The 26,583-nt window shown below is 37.4% G+C and overlaps 1 protein-coding gene across 1 annotated transcript in view; it reads left to right on the top strand.

The window, feature by feature from the left end:
- Positions 1-19,885: 19,885 nt before the first annotated feature.
- LOC122676381 (calcium-activated chloride channel regulator 1-like) overlaps positions 19,886-26,583 on the top strand; it is a 25,260-nt gene continuing 18,562 nt past the window's right edge. Inside the window, exons 1-5 of the mRNA XM_043875557.1 lie at positions 19,886-20,001; positions 21,714-21,894; positions 22,917-23,057; positions 23,251-23,398; positions 24,345-24,453. Coding sequence (XP_043731492.1) covers positions 21,736-21,894; positions 22,917-23,057; positions 23,251-23,398; positions 24,345-24,453 — 557 coding nt within the window. The 5' untranslated portion in view covers positions 19,886-20,001; positions 21,714-21,735. The remainder of the gene's footprint in view (positions 20,002-21,713; positions 21,895-22,916; positions 23,058-23,250; positions 23,399-24,344; positions 24,454-26,583) is intronic.

The following is a 26,583-nucleotide window of genomic DNA, read 5'->3' as shown; positions in this document are numbered from 1 at the left end:
AAAATGATAAAGGATATACTGAAGAGTAAGGAAAGTGACCCTAGATAGAAGATCTGAGAAATAAAAAGGAATTAAGAACAGAATTAGCCAAAATACAGGTAAATACAAACAAAGGTTACTTACACCACAAAAATTAACTCTTATTTAGACTACTGCGGACTTCCCTGATGGTGGTCCATTGGTTAAGAATCTGCCTGTCAATGCAGGGGACGTGGATTCAATCCCTGAACCAAAGATTCCACATGCCCTACGTGCAACGACTACTGAACCCACACACCCTAGAGCTCTGCTCTGCAACGATTGAGTCCACCACAATGAACACCACAGTAAACAAATAGAAACAGAGCATATAACTTTCAAACTATTGGAAGAGAATAAATGGCAAGAGAATTGCCTGATGGCCATGAGCCCAGTCTGTTAGCTTAGCAAGTTAAAGCCGACCACAAGAAAAACTGCTCCTGCAGATTTTATTTGTATATAGAACAATTAGTATCACACAGAGAATATTTTGTTTTATGGTTGGAGACTATGGACCTTAAACTCAGATAAAATATCTCTTTAGCATCTGTATTACTAGAGTTGATATCAGAAAATAATGTGTTATTTTCAACATGAATGTACCAGTAATATTTTAAAACCTACTCAAATCGTATGACTTCCAAACAGGGAGTTCTCTTCATAGACCAAGGTCCAAACTTGAGTTCTTAGCTTTATTGTATGGAATACACCTGTGGTAATATTTATTATTATAATAAATGGGCACCCCATTTATTAGCCTATATAAAAATGCTTTCTATTTGAATAGAATTTTGTATATACAAACAGTACTTACATTTGCATTCAGTTTCCATGAAAAGTCTTAGAGGTAGATCTAAATTTATGTTACAAATGAGGAACTAGAGGCTTATACAAATTGACATAGTGTGTAGAAAGTAAATTAGTAGCATACATAAACCTCAAACACTGGTCTCCCAGATGCCTATTTATGTTGTTGTTCAGTAGCCAAGTCATGTCCGACTCTGCGACCCTATGGACTGCAGCTTGCCAGGCTTCCCTTTCCTTCACTGTCTCCTGGAGTTTGTTCAAACTCATGTCCATTGAGTCAGTGATGCCATCCAACCATCTCATCCTCTGTTGCCCCCTTCTCCTCCTGCCCTCAGTCTTTTCCAGCACCAGGGGCTTTTCCAATGAGTTGGCTCTTTGCATCAGGTAGCCAAAGTATTGAAGCTTCAGCTTCTGCATCAGTCCATACAATGCATAGTCGGGATTGATTTCCTTTAGGATTCACTGGTTTGATCTCCTTGCAGTCTAAGGGACTCTCCAGAGTCTTCTCCAGCACCACAGTTCAAAAGCATCAATTCTTCAGTGGTCAGCCTTCTTTATGGCCCAACTCTCACATCCTACATGACTACTGGAAAAACTACAGCTTTCACTGTATGGACCTTTGTCGGCAAAGTGATGTCTCTGCTTTTTAATATGCTGTCTAGCTTTGTCATAGCTTTTCTTCCAAGGAGGAAGCACCTTTTAATTTCATTTCTGCAGTCTCCATTCACAGTGATTTCAGAGCCCAAGAAAATGAAATCTCCCACCCTTTCCACTTTTCCCCCATCTATTTGCCACAAAGTGATGGGACCACATGCCATGATCTTTGTTTTTTAAATGCTGAATTTTAAGCCAGCTTTTTCATTCTCCTCTTTTATCCTCATCAAGAGGTTCTTTAGTTCCTCTTCATTTTCTGCCAATAGCATGGTATCATCTCCATATCTGAGGTTGTTGATATTTTTTATGGAAATCTTGATTCCAGCTTGTGATTCATCCAGCCTGGCATTTCTCATGATGCACTCTGCATAGAAGTTAAATAAGCAGAGTGCAATGTACAGCCTTGACGTACTCTTTTCTCAATTTTGAACTAGTCTGTTGTTCATGTCTGGTTCTAACTGTTGCTTATTGACCTACATAAATTACAGATTTCTCAGGAGACATGTAAGCTGGTCTGGTATTCCCATCTCTTTAACGAATTTCCACAGTTTGTTGTGATCCAAACGGTCAAAGGCTGTAGCATAGCCAATGATGTAGATGTTTTTATGGAATTTCTTTGTTTTTTCTATGATCCAGTGGATGTTGGCAATTTGATCTCTGGTTTCTCTGCCTTTTCTAAACCCAGGTTGTACCTCTGGAAGTTCTTGGTTCACATTATGCTGAAGCTTAACTTGAAGGATTTTAACCATTACCTTGCTAGTATGTGAAATGAGTGCAATTATCTGGTAGTTTGAACATTCTTTGGTGTTGCCCTTCTTTGGGATTAGAATGAAAACTGACCTTTTCCAGTCCTGTGGCCACTGCTGAGTTTTCCAAATTTGCTGATATATTGATTGGAGCACTTTAACAGCATCATCTTTTTGGATTGAAGGATTTGAAAAGGCTCAGCTGGAATTCCATCACCTCCACTAGCTTTGTTCATAGTAACGCTTCCTAAGGCCCACTTGACATCACACTCCAGGATGTCTAGTAACCAGGATGGTGAGTAACTGCACCATCATGGTTAAACCAGTCATTAAGATCTTTTTTGTATAGTTCTGTGTGTTCTTGCCACCTCTTAATCTCTTCTGCCTCTGTTAGGTCCTTGCCATTTCTGTCCTTTTTGTTGCCCATCTTTGCATGAAATGTTCCCTTGGTACCGCTAATTTTCTTGAAGAGATCTCTAGTCTTTCCCATTCTGTTGTTTTTCTCTATTTCTTTGCATTGTTCATATTGCAATAAGAAAGAAATAGGTCTTCTTATTTCTCCTTGGTACTCTCTAGAACTCTGCATTCAGTTGGGTAATCTCAAAAATGACAGAATGATCTCAGTTCATTTCCAAGGCTAACCATTCAGCATCACAGTAATTGAAGTCTATGCCCCAACTACTATGCCAAAGAAGCTTGTAGGTCTATCCACACCTACAAGACCTCCTAGAACTAACACCAAAACAAGATGTCCTCTTCATCATAGGGGATTGGAATGCAAAAGTAGGAAATCAAGAGATACCTGGAGTAACAGATAAGTTTGGCCTTGGAGTACAAAATTAAGCTGGGGAAAGGCTAAGAGTTTTGCCAAGAGAACACACTGGTCATAGCAAATACCCTTGATGCCTATAGAATACTTTAAAAATATTTCCAAGTGCCACTTTACTAAATTTCTTTCTTCAAAAGAAGTTTAATCATAATGTATTACAAAATATTTAATTTTCAAAGTGACTTTTTTTGCTATACCATAAATTTTCTTCTCAATCCATTGTGCCAATATTTTAGTGTATATATCTGTGTGTATGTATATATGTATCAAACTACTTAAATGAATTAATTTCAGGGAAGTAGCAAATATTGATTCCTGATAGACAACTATGATTAGGTGATCTAATACTGTATCCCTCCCTTGGTTCTCCTCTTCTTTCAAGTTTTTTAAACTATTCCTCACATATTATCCGTAAGTTTAATAAATATAACATCAATTAAAAAATCTTTCTTGGTTGTTAAGGCAAGAATGGCTAAAATGCAAGCCAATTATTTCTTTTTAGAAACACTTTACTGTTTATTAATAGGGCTTCTTGAGTACTTAAATGAAAAGACACTATTAAAATCACATATTTATTAGTTGGTATTTAAATTTTACATGATACTGATTTTACTGAAATTTTATAAATAAGTGTTTTCAAACATCCACTGATTTAGAAAATATCACAAATCAAGTAAATTGATACTCTTATTATCACTTTATATATATTATATTTTGAATGGATCTTTTACATTTGCATGATTTTTTAATATCATGCTCTGATGACTTGGAAAATACTGATGCAGTGAGTTAGGCAAGTCTTATAAATGTTGACATATTTCATTATATAATATCAAAAACTCACATCAATTAATACCACCCACTACCAACATTATGAGAAAAGTCTTTAAGCTGTTTGCAATAACAGATAAAAGTTTTCCAAATTCTAACTTTTAAAAGCTCAAATTTTATCACTGTTAACAAATACTGTTGGTTGTATTCTTCTGCATGACATTTTGAGAAAGTATTTGCCAAATATCTGTATCTGTATAATCCCAGTTTGCCAAGTAAGAAGTAGTGTTTATGAAAACCTTGCACATTTTGTCCAAGTAGTTTTCCTAGAGTACAAACATCATACTTTGCTACACAGCAAAAGTGCTATATCATCACAAAGAATATAAAAAAGTGTATTCAAGGTTAGAAATTTAATAAAATTAACTTTTACTGCTTCATCAATTCCACTCTTAAGTGAAAGAGGCATTATTTTATACTGCATTTATTCAGTAGTGAATAATTCAATGATTATAAGTATAGTTTGGTGTCTCTACTTATATTTCTGTTAAGCTTCCAGAAGTTTTATCATCTACATCCTTTGAATTATCAAATGTTAACAAGTTTATAAAATACAAATACTATAAATTCTTAGTATCATCATCAAATAGTTTTGACCTTTTAGATCCTCTTGAAAGGGTCTTGGAGACCTTTAGGGGTCTGCAAACCACACTTGAAGACTATGGGCTTAGATCAACCTGGATTTACCCCTGAGCTTGAGATAGGCGTGACCTTTATTCCAGTCATGTGAAAATTGAAAACATCTGAACAAAACTAAAATTCTGTTAACTATGACATCTAAGAATGGTTGGACTGTAGTATAAGTGGGTGTGTGAGGTTGTGATGGTTCATAAATCTCTGAACCAGTGTACTGTACCCACGGGTGATGAAAGGTTGTTGCTGAACCACGAAAAGACACCATGATTCTTGGCCTGCGGAGGAGAATTCAATCCGGGGCCAGAGACAAGGCTTGATCGCTCAGAGCTTTTGTGTAATGAAGTTTTATTAAAGTATAAAGGAGATAGAGAAATCTTCTGACATAGGCATCAGAAGGGGGCAGAAAGAGTACCCCCCTGCTAGTCTTCAGCTGGATGATATATAGTCACTAGCAGTCTGTTAATGAAAGAAAGGAATGTCTTAAAACTCATGATGGCACCAGGCCCCTCATCCATAAGATGTATTTTGGGATAATCTTGGCACCAGACGAGTGGGCCATAAAACAACTGACTTGAATCTTGTAGAAGGGCAGATTACTATACAAATAGTTTCATTTACATAGATTAGGGGAACAATGTCTGAGTATAACATAATGGTTTGTCAAGTAGGTTCTGAGCCATTAGAGTCTGGGGTAAATGCACAGTACATTAACATAGCTTAAAGACAAACAATTCCATAAGAAGATTGCATTGGTTAACTCAAGGTTTGAGAATAGTTAACTTCAGGTGGAACCAGGTGTCATTATGGCAACACAGTATTTCAAGAGAAACCTCCTTTTTAATTTGTATAGTTTGTTTCCTTCTGCTGCTTAAGAGAGATAAAAAATGCCTGACACTTGCAGCCTATTTCCTCCATTTGGAGACCTCTGGCCTTCCTGCCTGTTACCCTCTCAGTGAATTCTGTTAACATTTCCTTCTTTATATCTCACATTACAAAGAATGACATTTGCTTTTAACTCATTTTATGTAACTCTTCGAAAGGTAGTATATATAAAAAATAATTTTCTATTACTGCAACACTTCTGTGAGGCATCCAGAAAAATATCTTTCAGGAGAAGAGACAATAGGAAAAGAATAAAGAAATAACTTTTAATAAAGATCATTAAAAGAAACTTTATTAGAGATTAAGTTTTTGTAATTTGGTGACAATATGATTTTTTTTTACCTCTTTTAACCATTACAATTTCAACTTAAGAATTGTTATTGGAAAGGTTTTCTGTCCTCAAAATAATAAAAAAAAATGAATAATTAAATTCTGAAAGACTTGTGCTTAACTTGAAGTATTCATGACAAAACAATCTTTTAAAAATTCCATCATTCAATCTAAAATTCAAACAAGATAAAAATTCTATTTATTTATAACAACTGGTCATAACAATCCACATTCACGTGGATCTTGTACTATGAAGTACTAGTTTGTAATGTAAACAAAAAGAAACTGCTTTCAATCTAATTTTCTAGGCAACACTCTCTGATTCACCTTTTTGAAAAGTAGTATATGTTACACTTACTTTAAAAACATACATTCTGAAACTGGATACATGCCTGTTCAGTCACTCAAGTCATATCCAGCTCTTTGCAAATCCACCAAATGTAGCCCACAGGGCTCCTCCGTCCATAGGATTTTCCTGGCAAGAATACTGAAGTGGGTTGTCATTTCCTCCCCCAGAGGATCTTACCAACCTAGGGATTGAACCTGTGTCTCTTGCTCCTCCTGCACTGGCAGGCAGATTCTTTACCACTGATCTGTTGCAGGAAGGGGGACCCCTTCCAGGGCCCGAAACTGGGCTCTTGTCTAACACTCGGAAATGAATTGTCCGAGGAATCACATGTGCTGACAAAGCAAGAGATTTTATTGGGAAAGGGCACCCGGGTGGACAGCAGTTGGATAAGGGAACCCAGGAGAACCTCTCTGCCACGTGGCTCGCAGTCTCAGGTTTTATGGTGATGGGATTAGTTTCCAGGTGGTCTTTGGCCAATCATTCTAATTCAGAGTCTTTCCTGGTGGTGCACGCATCGCTCAGCCAAGACGGATGCTAGTGAGGGATTCTGGGAAGTGGACGGACATGCGGTGTCTCCTTTCGACCTTTCCCGAACTCTTCCGGTTGGTGGTGGCTTATTAGTTCCATATTCCTTACCAGGATCTCTTGTCATAAAACAACTCATGCGAATGGTTACTAAAGGGCCTGACCAGGGTGGGCGGTTTCAGTCAGTGTGCTTCCCGTAACAGATCCACTTGCGACTCCCATAACTGGTTGATCTGAGTTCAGATCCCAAATCTTCAAGTTCTTTAAAGGCAGTGCCTATGTTTTACTCATTTCTGTACTCTTAAAGAACAGAACACTGAGTAGCCGTTATGGAAAACAGGATGAACATTCATCAAAAATTAAAATAACAGAACTACCACATGATCGAGCAATTCCACTCCTGGGTGTTTATCCAAAGAAAAGAAAAACATGAAATAGAATAGATATATGGGGGGAGGAGATAAGATGGTGGAGGAATAGGACAGGGAGACCACTTTCTCCCCCACAAATTCATCGAAAGATCATTTGAATGCTGAGCAAACTCCACAAAACAACTTCTGATCGCTAGCAGAGGACATCAGGCACCCAGAAAAGAAGCCCATTGTCTTCGAAAGGAGGTAGGACAAAATAAAAAAGATAAAAAGAGAGACAAAAGAGTTAGGGATGGAGATCCGTCCCGGGAAGGGAATCTTAATAGAGGAAGTTTCCAAACACCAGGAAACCCTCTCACCCACCGGTCTGGGGAAAGTTTTTGAATCTCAGAGGGAAACCTAACTGGGAGGAAAAATAAATAAAACCCACAGATTACATGCCTAAAAGCAACTACCAGCGGAAAAGTACCCCAGACGCTCGCATCCGCCAGCAGCAAGTGGGGGCTGAACGGAGAGGAGCGGGCGGCATTGCTTAGGGTAAGGACGGGGCCTGAAAGCCCTGAGGGAAATCTGAGGGAGCTAAGGAGAGATAGCAACTTAAACTGTGGGATAGCGAGAGAGAGAGAGAGAGAGAGAGAGAGAGAGAGAATTAACCTGGGGAAAGCCCTAAACTAAGGCACTACCCGCCCATTCCCAGAACAAAGGACTGAGTGAATACCAGAGAAGAGCTAGCCAGCTGTGGACCAGCCCATCCCCCACCGGAGGCAGGAAGCAGGGGGGAGGGGAAAGGGGCAAACTCGGCCCCAGAGATGGCATCCCCTACCAAACTGCAAACAGGCTTCCAGTTTCTAACCAAAGACTTCCTGGGATTCTGGATGGTCAACATCCGCCGGGAGGGTCGCAGCCAGAGATCAGCTCCCCAGAAGAGACACAAGGCGCACCAGACCGGCCAGAATCCGAGGCTGGGACCGCGGAGGGGATAAGGCGCCCTGTACCTGGGGTGAGTGCGCTCGTCAAGTTCCTGGCTGCCTGAGCTGCTCGACCAGGGAAGGCACAAAAGGCAGGCCCAACAGAGTCTGTGCCTTTGTGGAGTACCCGAAAACCTGAACCTGAGTGGCTTAGGCCTGGGAAGTGCATGCAACTCAGGGCCCGCTCCCTGTAGAGCAGCCTGGAGCCTGAGCAGTGTAGATGGGGAAAGCACACACGCTGTGAGAGGGGGGAAAACCCAGTGTGGCCAGAACACTGCGAGTGCTCCCCACACAGGCCAGTGACATTTGTCTGCAGTGCCCCTCCCTCCCCACAGCACAACTGAACAAGAGAACCTAAACAAGACACCACCTCTGCCCACTTGTGTCAGGGCAGAAATTAGACACTGTGGAGACCTGCAAACAGTAGCCAAATAAACAAAGGGAAAGCCGCTTTAGAAGTGACAGTTGCAACAGATTAAAATCCCTGTAGTTAACACTGACTACACTGGAAGAGGCCTATAGATATTGAGAAGTGTAAGCTGGAACAAGGAGCTATCTGAAACTGAACCGAACCCACACTGTCCACAACAGCTCCAGAGAAATTCCTAGATATATTTTTACTCTTATTATTTTTTTAATTAAAAAAATTTTTTCTCTTTTCTTTTTTTAAAGTCTTCTATTACTCCTCTATTGCTCCTTCATTTTTATAACCTACTATAACCTTGCAAAAAAAAAAAAAAAAACCCTATTTTTAAAGCGAACTTCATATGTATTTCTTAAATTTTTTGTGTTTTTGTTTTTTTTAGTATTGTATTTTTAAGAGTCTAACCTCTACTCTAGATTTTTAATCTTTGTTTTTCAGCATTAGATACCAATTTTGGACATTTGAGAATCAAACCTTCAGTACCCATTTTTACTCAGGACTGTGATTACTGGTTTGCTTACTCACTCCTCCTATTGACTCTCCTTTTTCTCCCTCAGATCACCTCTATTTCCTCCCTCCCCCTTCTCATCTCAATCCAATCTCTTTGGGTGTTCTGGGCTGCGGAGAACACTTAGGGAACAGAGTACTGCCTAGATCTGTCTCTCTTCTCTTGAATCCCCCTTTTTTCTCCTCCTGCTCTTCTCTATCTCCTTCCTCCCTCTCCTCTTCTTCATGTAACTCTGTGAACCTCTCTGGGTGTCCCTCACTGTGGAGGATATTTTCACCATTAACCTAGAAGTTTATTATCAGTGCTGTATAGTTGGAGAAGACTTGAGACTACTGGATGAATAAAACTGAAATCCAGAGGCAGGAGATATAAGCCCAAAACCTGAGAACACCAGAAAACTCCTGACTACAGGGAACATTAATTAATAAGAGATCACCCAAAAGCCTCTATACCTACACTGAAATCAACCACCACCCAAGAGCCAATAAGTTCCAGAGCAAGACATACAACGCAAATTCTCCAGCAACGCAGGAACATAGCCCTGAGCATCAATATACAGACTGCCCAAAGTCACACCAAACCCGTAGACCCATCTCAAAACTCACTACTGGACACTCCATTACATTCCAGAGAGAAGAAATCCAGCTCCACCCACCAGAACAGCGACACAAGCTTCCCTAACCAGGAAACCTCGACAAGTCAATCATCCAACCCCACCCACTGGGAGAAACCTCCACAATAAAAAGGAACCACAGACTACCAGAATACAGAAAGGCCACCCCAAACACAGCAATCTCAATAAGATGAAAAGGCAGAGAAATACCCAGCAGGTAAAGGAACATGAAACATGCCCACCAAGCCAAACAAAAGAGGAGGAGATAGGGAATCTACCTGAACAAGAATTTAGAATAATGATAATAAAAATGATCCAAAATCTTGAAAACAAAATGGAGTTACAGATAAATAGCCTGGAGACAAGGATTGAGAAGATGCAAGAAATGTTTAACAAGGACCTAGAAGAAATAAAAAAGAGTCAATTAAAAATGAATAATGCAATAAATGAGATCAGAAACACTCTGGAGGGAACCAACAGTAGAACAACAGAGGCAGAAGATAGGATAAGTGAGGTAGAAGATAGAATGGTAGAAATAAATGAAACAGAGAGGAAGAAAGAAAAAAGAATCAAAAGAAATGAGGACAACCTCAGGGACCTCTGGGACAATGTGAAATGCCCCAACATTCGAATCATAGGAGTCCCAGAAGAAGACAAAAAGAAAGGCCATGAGAAAATACTCGAGGAGATAATAGCTGAAAACTTCCCTAAAATGGGGAAGTAAATAGCCACCCAAGTCCAAGAAACCCAGAGAGTCCCAAACAGGATAAACCCAAGGCGAAACACCCCAAGACACATATTAATCAAATTAACAAAGATAAAAACACAAAAAACAAATATTAAAAGCAGCAAGGGAGAAACAACATATAACACACAAGGGGATTCCCATAAGGATAACAGCTGATCTTTCAATAGAAACTCTTCAGGCCAGAAGGGAATGGCAGGACATACTTAAAGTAATGAAAGAGAATAACCTACAATCCAGATTACTGAACCCAGCAAGGATCTCATTCAGATATGAAGGAGAATTCAAAAGCTTTACAGACAATCAAAAACTGAGAGAATTCAGCACCACCAAACCAGCTCTTCAACAAATGCTAAAGGGTCTTCTCTAGACAGGAAACACAGAAAGGTTGTATAAACGCAAACCCAAAACAACAAAGCAAATGGCAACGGGACCATTCTTATCAATAATTACCTTAAATGTAAATGGGTTGAATGCCCCAACCAAAAGACAAAGACTGGCTGAATGGATACAAAAGCAAGGCCCCTATATATGCTGTCTACAAGAGACCCACCTCAAAACAAGGGACACATACAGACTAAAAGTGAAAGGCTGGAAAAAGATATTTCACGCAAACGGAGACCAAAAGAAAGCAGGAGTCGCAATACTCATATCAGATAAACTAGACTTTCAAATAAAGGATGTGAAAAGACACAAAGAAGGACACTACATAATGATCAAAGGATCAATCCAAGAAGAAGATATAACAATTATAAATATATATGCACCCAACATAGGAGCACTGCAATATGTAAGGCAAATGCTAACAAGAATGAAAGGGGAAATTAACAAGAGCACAATAATAGTGGGAGACTTTAATACCTCACTCACACCTATGGATAGATCAACCAAACAGAATATCAACAAGGAAACACAAACTTTAAATGGTACAATGGTCCAGCCAGATCTAATTGACATCTATAGGACAACTCACCCCAAAACAATCAACTTCACCTTTTTCTCAAGTGCACAGGGAACGTTCTCCAGAATAGATCACATCCTGGGCCATAAATGTGGTCTTGGAAAATTCAAAAAAATTGAAATCATTCCAGTCATCTTTTCTGACCACAATGCAGTAACATTAGATCTCAATTACAGGGAAAAAAAACTATTAAAAATTCCAATGTATGGAGGCTAAATAACATGCTTCTGAATAATCAACAAATCATAGAAGAAATCAAAAAAGAAATCAAGCTATGCATAGAAACGAATGAAAATGAAAACACAACCCAAACCTATTGGACACTGTAAAGGCAGTGCTAAGGGGATGGTTCATAGCAATACAGGCTTACCTCAAGAAACAAGAAAAAAGTCAAATAAATAACCTAACTCTACACCTAGAGCAACTAGAGAAGGAAGAAATGAAGGACCCCAGGGTGACTAAAAGGAAAGAAATCTTAAAAATTAGGGCAGAAATAAATGCAAAAGAAACTAAAGAGACCATAGCAAAAATCAACAAAGCTAAAAGCTGGTTTTTTGAAAAGGTAAATAAAATTGACAAAATGTTAGCCAGACTCATCAAGAAACAAAGGAAGAAGAATCAAATCAACAAAATTAAAAATGAAAAAGGAGAGATCACAACAGACAACACAGAAATACAAAGGATCATAAGAGACTACTACCAACAGCTCTATGCCAATAAAATGGACAACTTGGAAGAAATGGGCAAATTCTTAGAAAAGTATAACTTTCCAAAACTGAACCAGGAAGAAATAGAAGATCTTAACAGACCCATCACAACCACGGATATCAAAACTGCAATCAGAAATCCTCTAGAAAACAAAAGCCCAGGACCAGATGGCTTCACAGCTGAATTCTACCAAAAATTTAGAGAAAAGCTAACACCTATCTTACTCAAACTCTTCCAGAAAATTGCAGAAGGCAAACTTCCAAACTCATTCTATGAGGCCACCATCACCCTAATAATAAAACCAGACAAAGATGCCACAAAAAAAAGAAAACTACAGGCTAATATCACTGATGAACATAGATGCAAAAATCCTTAACGAAATTCTAGCAAACAGAATCCAACAACATATTAAAAAGATCATACATCATGACCAATTGGGCTTTATCCCAGGAATGCAAGGATTCTTTAATATCTGCAAATCAATCAATGTAATACACCACATTAACAAATTGAAAGATAAAAATCATATGATTATCTCAATAGATGCAGAGAAAGCCTTTGACAAAATTCAACATACATTTATGATAAAAACTCTCCAGAAAGCAGGAATAGAAGGAACATACCTCAACATATTAAAAGCTATATATGACAAACCCACAGCAAACATTATCCTCAATGGTGAAAAACTGAAAGCATTTCCCCTAAAGTCAGGAACAAGACAAGGGTGCCCACTCTCACCACTACTATTCAACATAGTTTTGGAAGTGTTGGTCACAGCAATCAGAGCAGAAAAAGAAATAAAAGGAATCCAGCTAGGAAAAGAAGAAGTAAAACTCTCACTGTTTGCAGACGGCATGATCCTCTACATAGAAAACCCTAAAGGTTCTACCAGAAAATTATTAGAGCTAATCAATGTATATAGTAAAGTTGCAGGATATAAAATTAACACCCAGAAATCCCTTGCATTCCTACACACTAACAATGAGAAAAGAGAAAGAGAAATTAAGGAAACAATACCATTCACCATTGCAACAAAAAGGATAAAATACTTAGGAGTATATCTACCTAAAAACACAAAAGACCTATATACAGAAAAATATAAAACACTGATGAAAGAAATCAAAGAGGACACAAATAGATAGAGAAATATACCGTGTTCATGGATTGGAAGAATCAATATTGTGAAAATGAGTATACTAATCAAAGCAATCTATAGATTCAATGCAATCCCTATAAAACTACCAACGGTATTTTTCACAGAATTAGAAGAAATAATTTCACAATTTGAATGGAAATACAAAAAACCTCGAATAGCCAAAGCAATCTTGAGAAAGAAGAATGGAACTGGAGGAATCAACCTGCCTGACTTCAGACTATACTACAAAGCCACAGTCATCAAGACAGTATGGTACTGGCACAAAGACAGAAATATAGATCAATGGAACAGAATAGAAAGCCCAGAGATAAAGCTACGAACCTATGGACACCTTATCTTTGACAAAGGAGGCAAGGATATACAATGGAAAAAAGATAACCTCTTTAACAAGTGGTGCTGGGAAAACTGGTCAACCACTTGTAAAAGAATGAAACTGGAACACTTTCTAACACCATACACAAAAATAAACTCAAAATGGATTAAAGATCTAAATGTTAAGACCAGAAACTATTAAACTCCTAGAGGAGAACATAGATAAAACACTATCCGACATAAATCACAGCAGGATCCCCTATGACCCACCTCCCAGAATATTGGAAATAAAAGCAAAAATAAACAAAAAGGACCTAATGAAACTTAAAAGCTTTTGCACAACAAAGGAAACTATAAGCAAGGTGAAAAGACAGCCTTAAGAATGGGAGAAAATAATAGCAAATGGAACAACAAAGAATTAGTCTCAAAAATATACAAGCAACTCTTGCAACTCAATTCCAGAAAAATAAATGACCCAGTCAAAAAATTGGCCAAAGAACTAAACAGACATTTCTCCAAAGAAGACATACAGATGGCTAACAAACACATGAAAAGATGCTCAACATCACTCATTATCAGAGAAATGAAAATCAAAACCACAATGAGGTACCATTACATGCTAGTCAGGATGGCTGCTATCCAAAAGTCTACAAGCAAAAAATGCTGGAGAGGGTGTGGAGAAAAGGGAACCCTCTTACACTGTTGGTGGGAATGCAAACTAGTATAACCACTGTGGAGAACAGTGTGGAGATTCCTTTAAAAACTGGAAATAGAACTGCCATATGACCCAACAATCCCACTCCTGGGCATACACACTGAGGAAACCAGATCTGAAAGAGATATGTGTACCCCAATGTTCATCGCAGCACTGTTTATAGTAGCCAGGACATGGAAGCAACCTAGATGCCCATCAGCAGACAAATGGATAAGAAAGCTGGGTACATATACACAATGGAATATTACTCAGCCATTAAAAAGAATACATTTGAATCAGTTCTAATGAGATGGATGAAACTGGAGCCCATCATACAGAGTGAAGTAAGCCAGAAAGATAAAGACCAATACAGTATACTAACACACATATATGGAATTTAAAAAGATGGTAACGATAACCCTATATGCAAAACAGAAAAAGAGACACAGATGTATAGAACAGACTTTTGGACTCTGTGGGAGAAGGCGAGGGTGGGATGTTCTAAGAGAATAGCACTGAAACAAGTATACTATCAAGTGTGAAACAGATCGCCAACCCAGATTGGTTGCATGAGACAAGTGCTCAGGGTTGGTGCACTGGGAAGACCCAGAGGGATGGGATTGGGAGGGAGGTGGGAGGAGGGGTCGGGATGGGGAATACATGTAAATCCATGGCTGATTCATGTCAATGTATTGCAAAAAACCACTACAATATTGTAAAGTAATTAGCCTCCAACTAATAAAAATAAATGGAAAAAGAAAAGAAAAGAAAAGATATATGTATCCCTATGTTCACCCCTATGTTCAGCATTATTTACAAAAGCCAAGATATGGAAGCAACCTAAGTGCCCATTAATAAATGAATGGGTAAAGAAGTTGTGGTATAAATATGTAATGGACTATTACTCAGTCATAAAAGAGAATGAAATTGTGCCATTTGTGACAACATGGATAGACCTAGAGTGTATTGTGCTAAGTGAAATAAGTCAGAGAAAGACAAATGCTGCATGATTTCATTTACATATGAAATAGAAAGAATACAACAAACTAGTGAATATAACAAAGAAGAAACAGAGTCACAGATACAGAGAACTAATAATTACCAGCAGGAACAGGGAAGAAGGGTCAGACAAGATAGGGGTGTGGGATTAAGAGACTATTGGGGAAATTATCACAAGTAGCCTTGTTCAGGCTTCAAAGGCAAAAATAGGCCTTTGGCTGAACAGAGATGCTGAAAGGAGTTACATATTAAGCTGCTAACCAGCAGACATGGTGAAAGTAGGTCTTGGGAACCAACAGATAAGAAAAGCAGTAAGTCATGAAGCTTCTTCAGCCTTGGGAATCTGGCCAGTTCCCAGGAATGAGTGAACATGCTGAGACTTTCAACTAGAGATGGCAGCATTTAACATAACAGCCAAAGTTGCATATTTGCACTTAAGCTGATGATTATCAGCTTGTGGCTTGGAGATAAAATGTGTCAATATTTAGAAGATTTGTGTAACTCAATACTAATGCTCCAAGGAATGGAAAAATCACCTTTTACTAAAAGATTAATATTCAGTTGGTTCTGGATGAATGTTGTTCAATGAATTGTAGATTTGGTATAGTCATTCTCATTAGCAGAGTTTCAGGTTCCCCTATAGGTCTGTTATTCAAGATGTTGAAGACAGTATTCAAGTTGGTTCTCTAGTTTTTATAAAAGCCCTCATCAAGTTTAATTAATTGTTTTTTGAGCCACTCCTGAGGTCACAGGGCTTGATTTGTACTCTATAACTGAACAAAGACTTACAAAAAGAATAATTTGTGCTATATAGACTGGTATTGGCATAAAGATACCTCCTGAACACTTTGGACTAATTAAAGAATGATCTAGTTTAGCCCTTAAAGGTATTTGTGTTTAAGGGGGAGTAAGTGACCCTGATTATCAGGGAGATATTAAAATAGTTTTATGGCATGAAAGTAATGATTTATTTATTAATAAACATGTAGAGTCAATTTTTATTCTCCCCTACTTTATTGAAAAATTAAAAAAAAAAAAAAAGGAAAACCTCTCACTTTGTTAACTGTTCAAGGAGGTGGAGGAGTTGGATCCACAAATGAATGTAACTCAAATTTAGCTACAGTCTGGGTGAAGTAACCTAACGGTCCTCCCATACCTGCTGGTGTAATTGCTCAGGGGAAGGATAGCACCATGATCCCTGGACAAGAAAGATGTAAACATATTCCATTAAACCATTGTTATTCTTGAGTATAGATTGTTTTTGAAAGTCTAACTGTAATGTGGATCACAAACCAAGCCTCAAACCCAATATCTATGCTATGATCAGAGGGACACAAAAATGGAAACTTTAGATGGAGAAATTCAACTTGTTATATCAAGATAACTTCACCTGCTCTGCAAACGAAGACTGTCCCATTCTACCTGACTTTTTTTGGACAAAACCTGTTTGGTCAGGGGTGGACACTAATTACCTGTAGGCTCAAGTTTCTGTATGCTCTACGACTTCTTCTTCTCTTATAATTTTATTAAGCCCTCAAGGCTCTGAACTGAGAACTTCCAGATATACAGTCAGTTCAGTTCAGTTGCTCAGTCAGGTCCAACTCTTCACAATCACATGGACTGCAGCACGCCAGGCCTCCCTGTCCATCATCAATGCCCAGAGTTTACTCAAACTCATGTCCATTGAGTTAGTGATGCCATCCAACCATCTCATCCTCTGTCGTCCCCTTCTCCTCCTGCCTTCAATCTTTCCCAGCATCAGGGACTTTTCCAATGAGTCAATTCTTCACATCAGGTGGTCAAAATATTAGAGCTTTGTGGATTTAGAAAAGGCCAAACTGCCAACCAATTGCCAAATTGCCAATTTAGAGACCAAATTGCCAACAGCTGTTGGGTCACAGAGAAGGCAAGGGAATTCCAGGAAAACATCTACTTCTGCTTCATTGACTACACTCAAGCCTTTGACTCTGTGAATCACAGCAAACTGTAGAAATTCTTAAAGAGATGGGAATACCAGACCAACTTACCTGCCTCCTGAGAAAACTGTATGCAGGTCAAGAAGCCACAGTTAGAACCAGACATGTAACAAAGGACTGGTTCAAAAGTGGGAAAGGAGTTCGTCAAGGCTGTATGTCATCAACCTGCTTATTTAATTTACATGCAGAGTTCATCATGTGAAATGCCGGGCTGGATGAAGCAAAATTTTGGGGAGAAATATCAACAACCTCAGATATGCAGATGGTACCACCCTAATGGAATAAAATGAAGAGGAACTAAATAGCCTCTTGATAAAGGTGAAATAGGAGAATGAAAAGGCTCGCTTAAAACTCAATATTCAAAAAACTAAGATCATGGCATACGGTCCCATAACTTCATGGGAAATAGATGGGGAAAAAGTGAAAACAGTGGCAGATTTTATTTTCTTGGGCTCCAAAATCATTGTGGACAATGTCAGAAGCCATGAAATTAAAAGACGCTTTCCACTTAGAAGGAAAACCTGTGTGTGTGTGTTAAGTCACTTCAATCGTGTCTGATTCTGCAACCATATGGACTGTAGCCCACCAGGCTCCTCTGTCCATGGGACTCTCCAGGTAAGAATACTGGAGTGGGTCACCATGCCCTCCTTCAGGAGATCTTCCTGAACCAGGGATCAAACCTGCATCTTTTACGTCTCCTGAATTGGCAGGGGGTTCTTTACCACTAGTGCCACCTGGGAAGCCCATAGTATGCTGTAGTATATCAGAAATTCCTTCCAACAATACTGTTGAACAATGAGTACAAAGTATTATGTGCTGTGCTTAGTTGCTCAGTTGTGTCCAACTCTTTGCAACCCCATAGACTGTAGCCTGCCTGGCTCCTCTGTCCATGGGGATTCTCCAGGCAAGAATACTGGAGTGGGTTGCCATGCTCTCCTTCAGAGAATCTTCCCAATAAAGTATTGTAAATTCCTGTAAAAACACTACTACTCTATGTCTATACAATTGAAATATTACACAAAAGTTACCTTTAACACAAGTTTTCTTGTTGATATGGTTTAATAACTCACAGAGTAATGGAAGAGGCACCTCGATGGATCTTGTTACTGTCTTAGATTCTCATCCAATATTTTATTTCATTTATTTGTTAAGATTCCTCAGTCATGTATGCAAGTAGGTCTTGGTACATGGTAATTAACCCAATTAATTACCAGAAATTAATACTACATTTTAATATAACCTTTCCCATTCCACCTAAATGCAAATAAAATGAGCATGGTATGATATTCTATTAGGGACTACTGGCACTGTGATAGGCTTAGTGAATTCTATGAATGTAGAGACTTTAGCATCTAGATTATAACACACTGATAAAGATATAGCCCAAGCTTTAACTATTAATGCTAAATGGATACATACTACTTTCAAACCATATTAGCTTAGTTAAGATTATGATAAAAGTTTCTTACAATTGTTCAATGCTTCATTAATAGATTAGCTCAAACTGTACATATAATTTAAAAGTTTAATTGGACTATGTGTTCTAAGCAAACACTGTATTACCTTGTTCAAAAGGATAAAGCCCAAGAAATATTAATGTCTACCAATGTATATGCTTAGAGAAAAATATTTAAAGAATGAATACCTAAAGATCATTATATATTAATCCCTGAAGGAAAAGCTAGATGTGAGAATGCTTGGTGCATTAGGACTATATTGCATTATAATGTACCATTGACTTTGGAAAAGAATATCGGTTACCGCATTTCAAAGAAAACTCTTTGGATTTCAATAACCACACCCACTTATTAACGGACTGTGAGAGAGCTGCCAAGGGACTACTTTGTGGCCAGACTTCTTGTATCTGGGAATTCTGCTTATTAGAAAACTTGATCAAATGGACTATTTTTCCTCAATCTTATTTTATAAGATTTTATACTTCTTGAAGTCGCTTTCCAATTTATTTATGTTATAATCAATGATTTAAACACAATCTCTAATTATCAGCTAGAAGTTCCATTTTCAGGATGTTTAGCACACATTTATATAAGAAAGGAACCACATACTATTGCTCTTCTGTAAAAGAACAACTGTTGTGGACTCAAATGTTAATTCCTACTTTACCTGTCCCCAATATTAGCTTACCATTAGAACCCCTACATAAAATCCTAGAAGAAGCAAAGAATTACAAATTTATAAAACTAATTTATAAATAAGCATCACTGTACTTTATTAGAACATTTTATTGTTACTATTACTGCAGCTAACAAATTAATGGATGTAGGTATTAATGTCCAAAAGCATACTTCTCATTCTTGGTGGGACATTTTCTTTTCTCAGTCTCCCACTGAGCCAAACTGTTTTCTGCATTGTTTAACCCACTGTTGATAATCTTGATTGTATTGTTCTTATCAACCATATGGAAATGTTATCTATCTTAATGCATTAGAAAAACTGCTAGAGAGACCTTTCCTTATTCTTATGCTCTTCAGTCTAAACAATGCTGAGGTTGAATGCTGGGGAAAGTAATAGAAGTAGTCTTGTTCAGACTTCAGAGGCAATGGCCTTTGAACAGAGACCCCGAAAGGAGTTACACAACAAGCTGCTAATTAGCAGAAATGGTGAAAGCAGTTCTTGGGAACAAACAGATAAGGAAGGGAATAAGTCATAAGGAATGGAATGAGTCACGAAGTTTCCTGAGCCTTGAGAATCTGGCCAGCTCCCAGGGATCAGTGAACATTCTGAGACTTATGACTAGAGATGCCAGCATTTAGCTTATTAGTCAGAATTGTATATTTACATGATGATTATCAGCTTGTGATTTGACAATAAAAGCAGGACTCCTTTGGACGGCACCTTGAAGTCTCACATGTGGGTGTACACACTGCCTGGACCTCTCAATTGAGGACTCCAGAGTGCTATTCCAGGGTCTTCCAGCATTGCCTGAATCTGGATGTAGGTATGTCCCCAGTTTGGTGATGTATATATTTGTTTTTTGCTATACTACTTGTGGATCTTCCAACTGGCACTCCAAACTGGATAACTAGATGTAGAAGCTTTTCTAATTTGGTGATGTATGTGTGTATACACACACACACACACACACACACCTATTTCTTGTGGCGATGTATATGTGTGTGTGTTAGTCGCTTGGTCATGTCTGACTCTGCAATCCCATGGACTGGAGCCTGCCAGGCTCCATGAAATTCTCTAGGCAAGAATACTGGAGTGAGTTGCCATTCCCTTCTCCAGACCAGGAATTGAACCCAGGTCTCCTGCATTGCAGGCATTTTCTTTACCATCTGAGCCGCCAGGGAAGCCCCCTGGTGATGTACATATGTATTTATAATTATCTCTATATTACTTGTCCTCATACTGTAACTTATTACTAACATAATAACCTTCCTTATTTCTTGCTTATTTAAGAGTAGAATGGTTATTTTACTGGTCAGTCCCCTGAACCTGAAACTGAAAGTGTTTCAGCGGATCATAAATCTTTTGGCAGAACAGAGATACAAATGGCTATGTATAAAATAAATAAGCTACAAGGATATATTGTACAACAAAGGGAATATATATGCATATATAACTATTTCTATGTTACTTGTCCTCATACTGTTACTACTAACATAATAACCTACCTTATTTCTTGCTTAAAGTGTAGAGTGGTTATTTGACTGGTCAGTCCTCTGGGCCTGAAAATGAAAATGTTTCAGCAGACCATAAATCTTTCAGCAGAACAGAGGTACAAACTACTATGTATAAAATAAATAAGTTACAAGGATATATAGTACAACAAAGGGAATGTAGAAAATATTTTATAACCATAAATGTAATATAATCTTTAAAAATTATGAATCACTATGCTGTATACCTGAAGCTTACATAATATTGTACATCAACTATAACTCACATGACTGCTAAATGACCAAAGCAAGAGTCAGGTTTAGATTCATCTGACTCTGAAGCCAGCTCACAATGCTATGTGTACAGCTATTTCCAGATAAGGAATACTGACAGATTTGTGTTCAATCCAAAAAAGAAATCTAATTGAAGCATATTAAGTTTTCAAGTTATATGAAGACTTATAAAGTATTCAGTGCTATTTGAAAACTGAACTACACAAATAGTCATCACAGAAAGTAACTAAAAAACCCATTTCCCCCTTGACCCACAGCTATTCCCAACCACTGCGCTTATATGAATCCCATCTAAAGGAAAAATAGAAATCCTAATTCACTGCCATTCATACTCTAGTTCATTTATTCATTTTTGTTTTGTTTTTTAAATATGTCTTTTTCATGTTATTTTCATTTCAAAATGGTGCTTTTCATTTCAGTTCCTTATCCTTCCACAGAGCACTTTTCTGTAAACAGATCCCAGGACTGGAAAATGTCTAATACTATTTGATGGTGATGACAATAAAGATAATGAATGACCACTATGATAAGGATGATGACTACACAAACAATAATCCATAGATGTTCAGCATAGTTCCCATTAGGGGCTTAGCAATTAAGTTAATTGCTCCTTAACAATTAAAGAACTCTTTACAATAAGATAAGGGAGTTCATGAAGGTATTTTAATAATATATTTATGCAAACATTTGGGCCTAGAGTCATACCCCTGAGTTAACAGATACATAAATACTCTCCTTACATTTCCAATAGGTTTATTGTAACATGTGCAAAAATGGTGCTCAGTCTGAATGTTATTCTGTTCCTAACTTTGCATCTTTTGCCTGGAATGAAAAGTTCAATGGTAAATTTGATTAACAATGGGTATGAAGGCATTGTCATTGCAATTAACCCCAGTGTGCCAGAAGATGAAAAACTCATTGAAAACATAAAGGTAAGATAAAAATGTATTCATTTATTTTTATTTCATTAAGTATTTTCAACTCCTGTTGCTTAGTCATAAACATTCACACAGAGTTATAACTTTCCAAAACTGCTTTGACAATACTCATCATTTATATGGCATGTATCTAAACTGTCAAGATTAATATCTGCTTAGTGTAAATATTATGTATCATATATTAGTAGCATTAGTCAGTCCCTAATGAATTATAAAAGTCAAAGTACTAATGTTTTTTCAACACATTAAGCTAAAATAAAGACCTTCAAGCTACTGCAGAATGATTTTCAAGTTTTATGTTTATGAAGTTGACTTTTATAAGGTTTAAATAACTAACCTACATTTAAACCCTCTCTAGAGCTCATTATCTTATACATTTTTTCAATTTTTTTCATTCTTCATATTTGTTCAACTCTGAAAATTTTGAAATTCTTAGATTACTAATTACTTTTGTATAAATTGAGAGAAGTTAAGTGATTTGTATAGTCATATAATAAGTAGCAAAACCAGAACTTGAAGCCAATAACCTATGTATTTTTAGAAAATTACTGCTTGGTAAAACTTTGCATTTTATGAGCATATTCCATATGAGAAGATAACTCAAAATGAATCTAGCAAAATAGTTTTTTCAATTAACAGCAATCTAAAATCTACCAAACTTCAAACTTCCAGCCCAATTTTAAGCATCTCTGTTCAGTTCAATAAGCAACTTGCTAACAGACTCCGAGTCTAAATCACCTTTATATCTCACCTAACACCCTCACTCTCAGCTCCAACCCATCATGCTGATGCAGATATGGATAGGTAAAAACTAAAGAATTAATTTCTTAGTATATAAAAATGAGAGTCTACAGACTAGAGAGATACAGTAAAATATAATCTATTTTTCAGTTAGTCTTTGACAAAATATTTGGGGAAGGGTGCTTACTGTTTGTATGTATACTCTCAAGTTCATTGTGAAATTGTTACTACAAGGTAATTACAAATAAATTGTTACTACAATTTAATTTTGTCAGGAAATGGTAACTGAAGCTTCTACTTACCTGTTTCATGCCACCAAACGAAGAGTTTATTTCAGGAATGTGAGAATTTTAATTCCAATGACCTGGAAATCAAAATCTGAGTACTTCATACCAAAACAAGAATCATATGATCAGGTAGGGAATTTTATTTAGTTCCTAAACTATTTCTTTCTCCCTGTGATTTTTAAAAATTAATACTCACAATTTTTGAGTAATTACTAATGACTACTATTTAAATTAGCAATTTTGCTAGTCTTATTTTAGATGAAAAATTCCTTGTTTCTACTGTTCTTGGAGTCTGTTTTGGTTTGTTTGTTCTGCTTTTTAGGCAGATGTCATAGTTGCTAACCCTTATCTAATATATGGAGATGATCCCTATACACTTCAATATGGAAGGTGTGGAGAAAAAGGAAAATATATACATTTTACTCCAAACTTCATGTTGACTAATAATTTCCGCATCTATGGGTCCCGAGGTAGGGTTGTCTAATTTTTTTTTTTATATAATAGTATATTTTTGTTATATAATATTTTTTTCATTTATTTTTATTAGTTGGAGGCTAATCACTTTACAACATTGTAGTGGGTTTTGTCATACATTGACATGAATCAGCCATGGAGTTACATGTATTCCCTATCCCGATCCCCCCTCCCTAGGGTTGTCTATTTTATACTTCTATTTTTATTTCCACTGGAAACAAATGTAACATTGTGATTAATGGTATTTTTTAAATTTTTAAAGGAAAAAATACCTTTGTTTGGAAATTTATTGGTTATGTTCAACTAATTATATTTCTTTTTTTATGTGTGTTTAATAATAAATTTAATTTTAAAAAGCCATTTATTGATACCAACCCATTTAAACTTCTTTGGGCTAATGAAATTTGTCGATTTCTAGATTTCCTTGACTGAATTAGACTGATGATGTGAGGAAAGGAGACTTAAAATATAAGGAGATTGGATTTAAATACAGGATTCCCCACTATCCAAAAGAAGTGTTCCTATGCAACCTTTCATAAGTCAAAATGGTATACAGCAAGAAGCAATTACCTGAGGACACATCTTGCTAACAGATGTACAAAATATGTCAAGATATAGCACAGATGCTCACAGACAGAGTTCAAATCTACAGGGTTTGATACTGAGATGCTAAGCACAGAGAAGAAGCTTGATGATACTGCTCTTGCTGCTCTGTTTGTGTGCTGTTGTAAAACTGCTGGCTGCAAAACAAATGCTGAATACTATTTTAGCTTTTGGCCTTTTTTCATAAAAGCAAAAATCCTCTTTGAATTTCTTTCCATTAGGGAAAACAGGTACTAAGATGGGTTCTTCATAAAAGTGAAGTGGTTTAAATGAACTTTCAAAAAGCAGGGATACCTATAATGTAAATGCAAATTTATAAGTGGCAATATTCTCTCATAGGCAGAGTATTTGTCCATGAGTGGGCCCATCTCCGCTGGGGAATATTTGATGAGTATAATATGGACCGGCCATTCTATATTGCCAGAAAGAACACTATTGAAGCAACAAGGTATCATCCTATTGAACAAATCTGTTTTCAAATTTTTTCATTTATGACTTTTTAATTTTCTATACTAGGCCAACAAAGGTTATCTCAGTGGCTGAGTGTTTGCCCAATTAATTGTAAAATCCAATCTGCTGCACTATAAATATGTCGAACAACTTCTGTGTATTACACTTTGGAATAAAGATCAACCAAAATTTGGGAATAATTTCATTATTCATGGGGTTGTATTAAATAGCTGAGGAAAGAAGAGAAGTGAAAAGCAACGGAGAAAGGGAAAGATATACCCAACTGAATGCAGAGTTCCAGGAAATAGCAAGGAGAGCTAAGAAGGCCTTCTTCAATGAACAATGCAAAGAAGTAGAGGAAAACAATAGAGTGGGAAAGACTAGAGATCTCTGCAAGAAAGCTAGAGATATCAAGGGACTATTTCATGCAAGGATGGGCATGATAAACAACAGAAATGGTAATTGACCTAACAGAGGCAGCTGAGATTAAGAAGTGGCAAGAATACAGAGAACAACTATACAAAAAAAAAAATATCTTAATGACTGGGATAACCACAATGGTGTGGCCACTCACCATGAAACAGACATTCTGGAGTGGGAAGTCAAGTGGGCCTTAGAAAGTATCACTACGAGCAAAGCCACAGGAGGTGATGGAATTCCAGCTGAGTTATTTCAAATCCTTAAGGATGATGCAGTCAAAGTGTTGCACTCAATATGTCAGCAAATTTGGAAAACTCAGCAGTGGCCACAGGACTGGGAAAAGTCAGTTTTTATTCCAATTCCAAAGAAGGGCAGTGCCAAAGAATGTTCAAACTACTATACAATTGCACTCATTTCACATACTAGTAAGGTTATGCTCAAAATCCTTCAAGTTAGGCTTCAGCAGGATGTGAACCAAGAACTTCCAGATGTACAAGCTGAATTTAGAAAAAGCAGAGGAAACAGAGATCAAATTGCCAACATTCGGTGGATCTTAGAGAAAGTATGGGAATTCCAGAAAAACATCACCTTCTGTTTCATTGACTATGCTAAAGGCTTTGACTGTGTGGATCACAACAAACTGTGTCATATTCTTAAAGAGATGAGATCACCAGAGCACCTTACCTGGTTCCTGAGCAACCTACATGTTGATTAAGAAGCAACAGTTAGAATCTCACATGGAACAACTGACTGGTTCAAAGGTGGGAAAGGAGTACGTCAAGGCTGTATATTGTCACCTTGCTGATTTAACTTCTATGCAGAGTACATCATGCAAAATGTCAGGCTGGATGTATCACAAGCTGAAAGCAAGATTTTCAGAAGAAATATCAGCAACCTCAGATACACAGATGATACAACTCTAATGGCAGGAAACAAAGAGGAACTAAAGAATCTCTTGATAAGAGTGAAAGAGGAAAGTGAAAAAGCTGGCTTAAAACTCAATATTCAAAAAAATAAGATCATGGTATGTGGTTTCATCACTTCATAGCAAATAGATGGGGAAAAAGTGAAAACAGAGGCAATATTTACTTTCTTGGGCTCCAAAATCATTGTGGACAGTGACTGCAGCCATGAAATTAAAAGATGTTTGTTCCTTGGAAGAAAATCTATGACAAACCTAGGTAGCATATTAAAAAGCAGAGACATCACTTTGCCAACAAAGGTTTGTATAGTCAAAGCTATTGTTTTTCCAATAGTCATGAATGGATGTGAAAGTTGGACCATAATAAAGATGCCGAAGAATTGATGCTTTTGAATTGTGCTGCTGGAGAAAACTTTTAAGAGTCCTTTGGACAGCAAGAAGATCAAACCAGTCAATCCTAAAGGAAATCAGTCCTGAATATTCATGGGAAGGACTGATGCTGAAGCTCCAATGCTTTGGCCATCTGATGTGAAGAGTCAACTCACTGAAAAAGACCCAGATGCTGGGAAATATTGAGGGCAGGAGGAGAAGGGGGTGACAGAGGATGAGATAGTTGGGTGGCATCACCACTCAATGGACATGAACTTGAGCAATCTCTGGGATATGGTGAAGGACAGGTAAGTCTAGCGTGCTGCAGTCCATGGGGTCACAAAGAGTTGAACCTGACTTAGCAACTGAACAACAACAAATTATCAGAAGAAAAAGAAAGAAAAAAGTTGTAACCTA

Source organism: Cervus elaphus, chromosome 20, assembly GCF_910594005.1.
Source record: "Cervus elaphus chromosome 20, mCerEla1.1, whole genome shotgun sequence".
Classification (NCBI taxonomy): Eukaryota; Metazoa; Chordata; class Mammalia; order Artiodactyla; family Cervidae; genus Cervus; species Cervus elaphus.
Note: the sequence above shows the minus strand (reverse complement) of the source record. Positions and strands in the feature narration are given on the sequence as shown.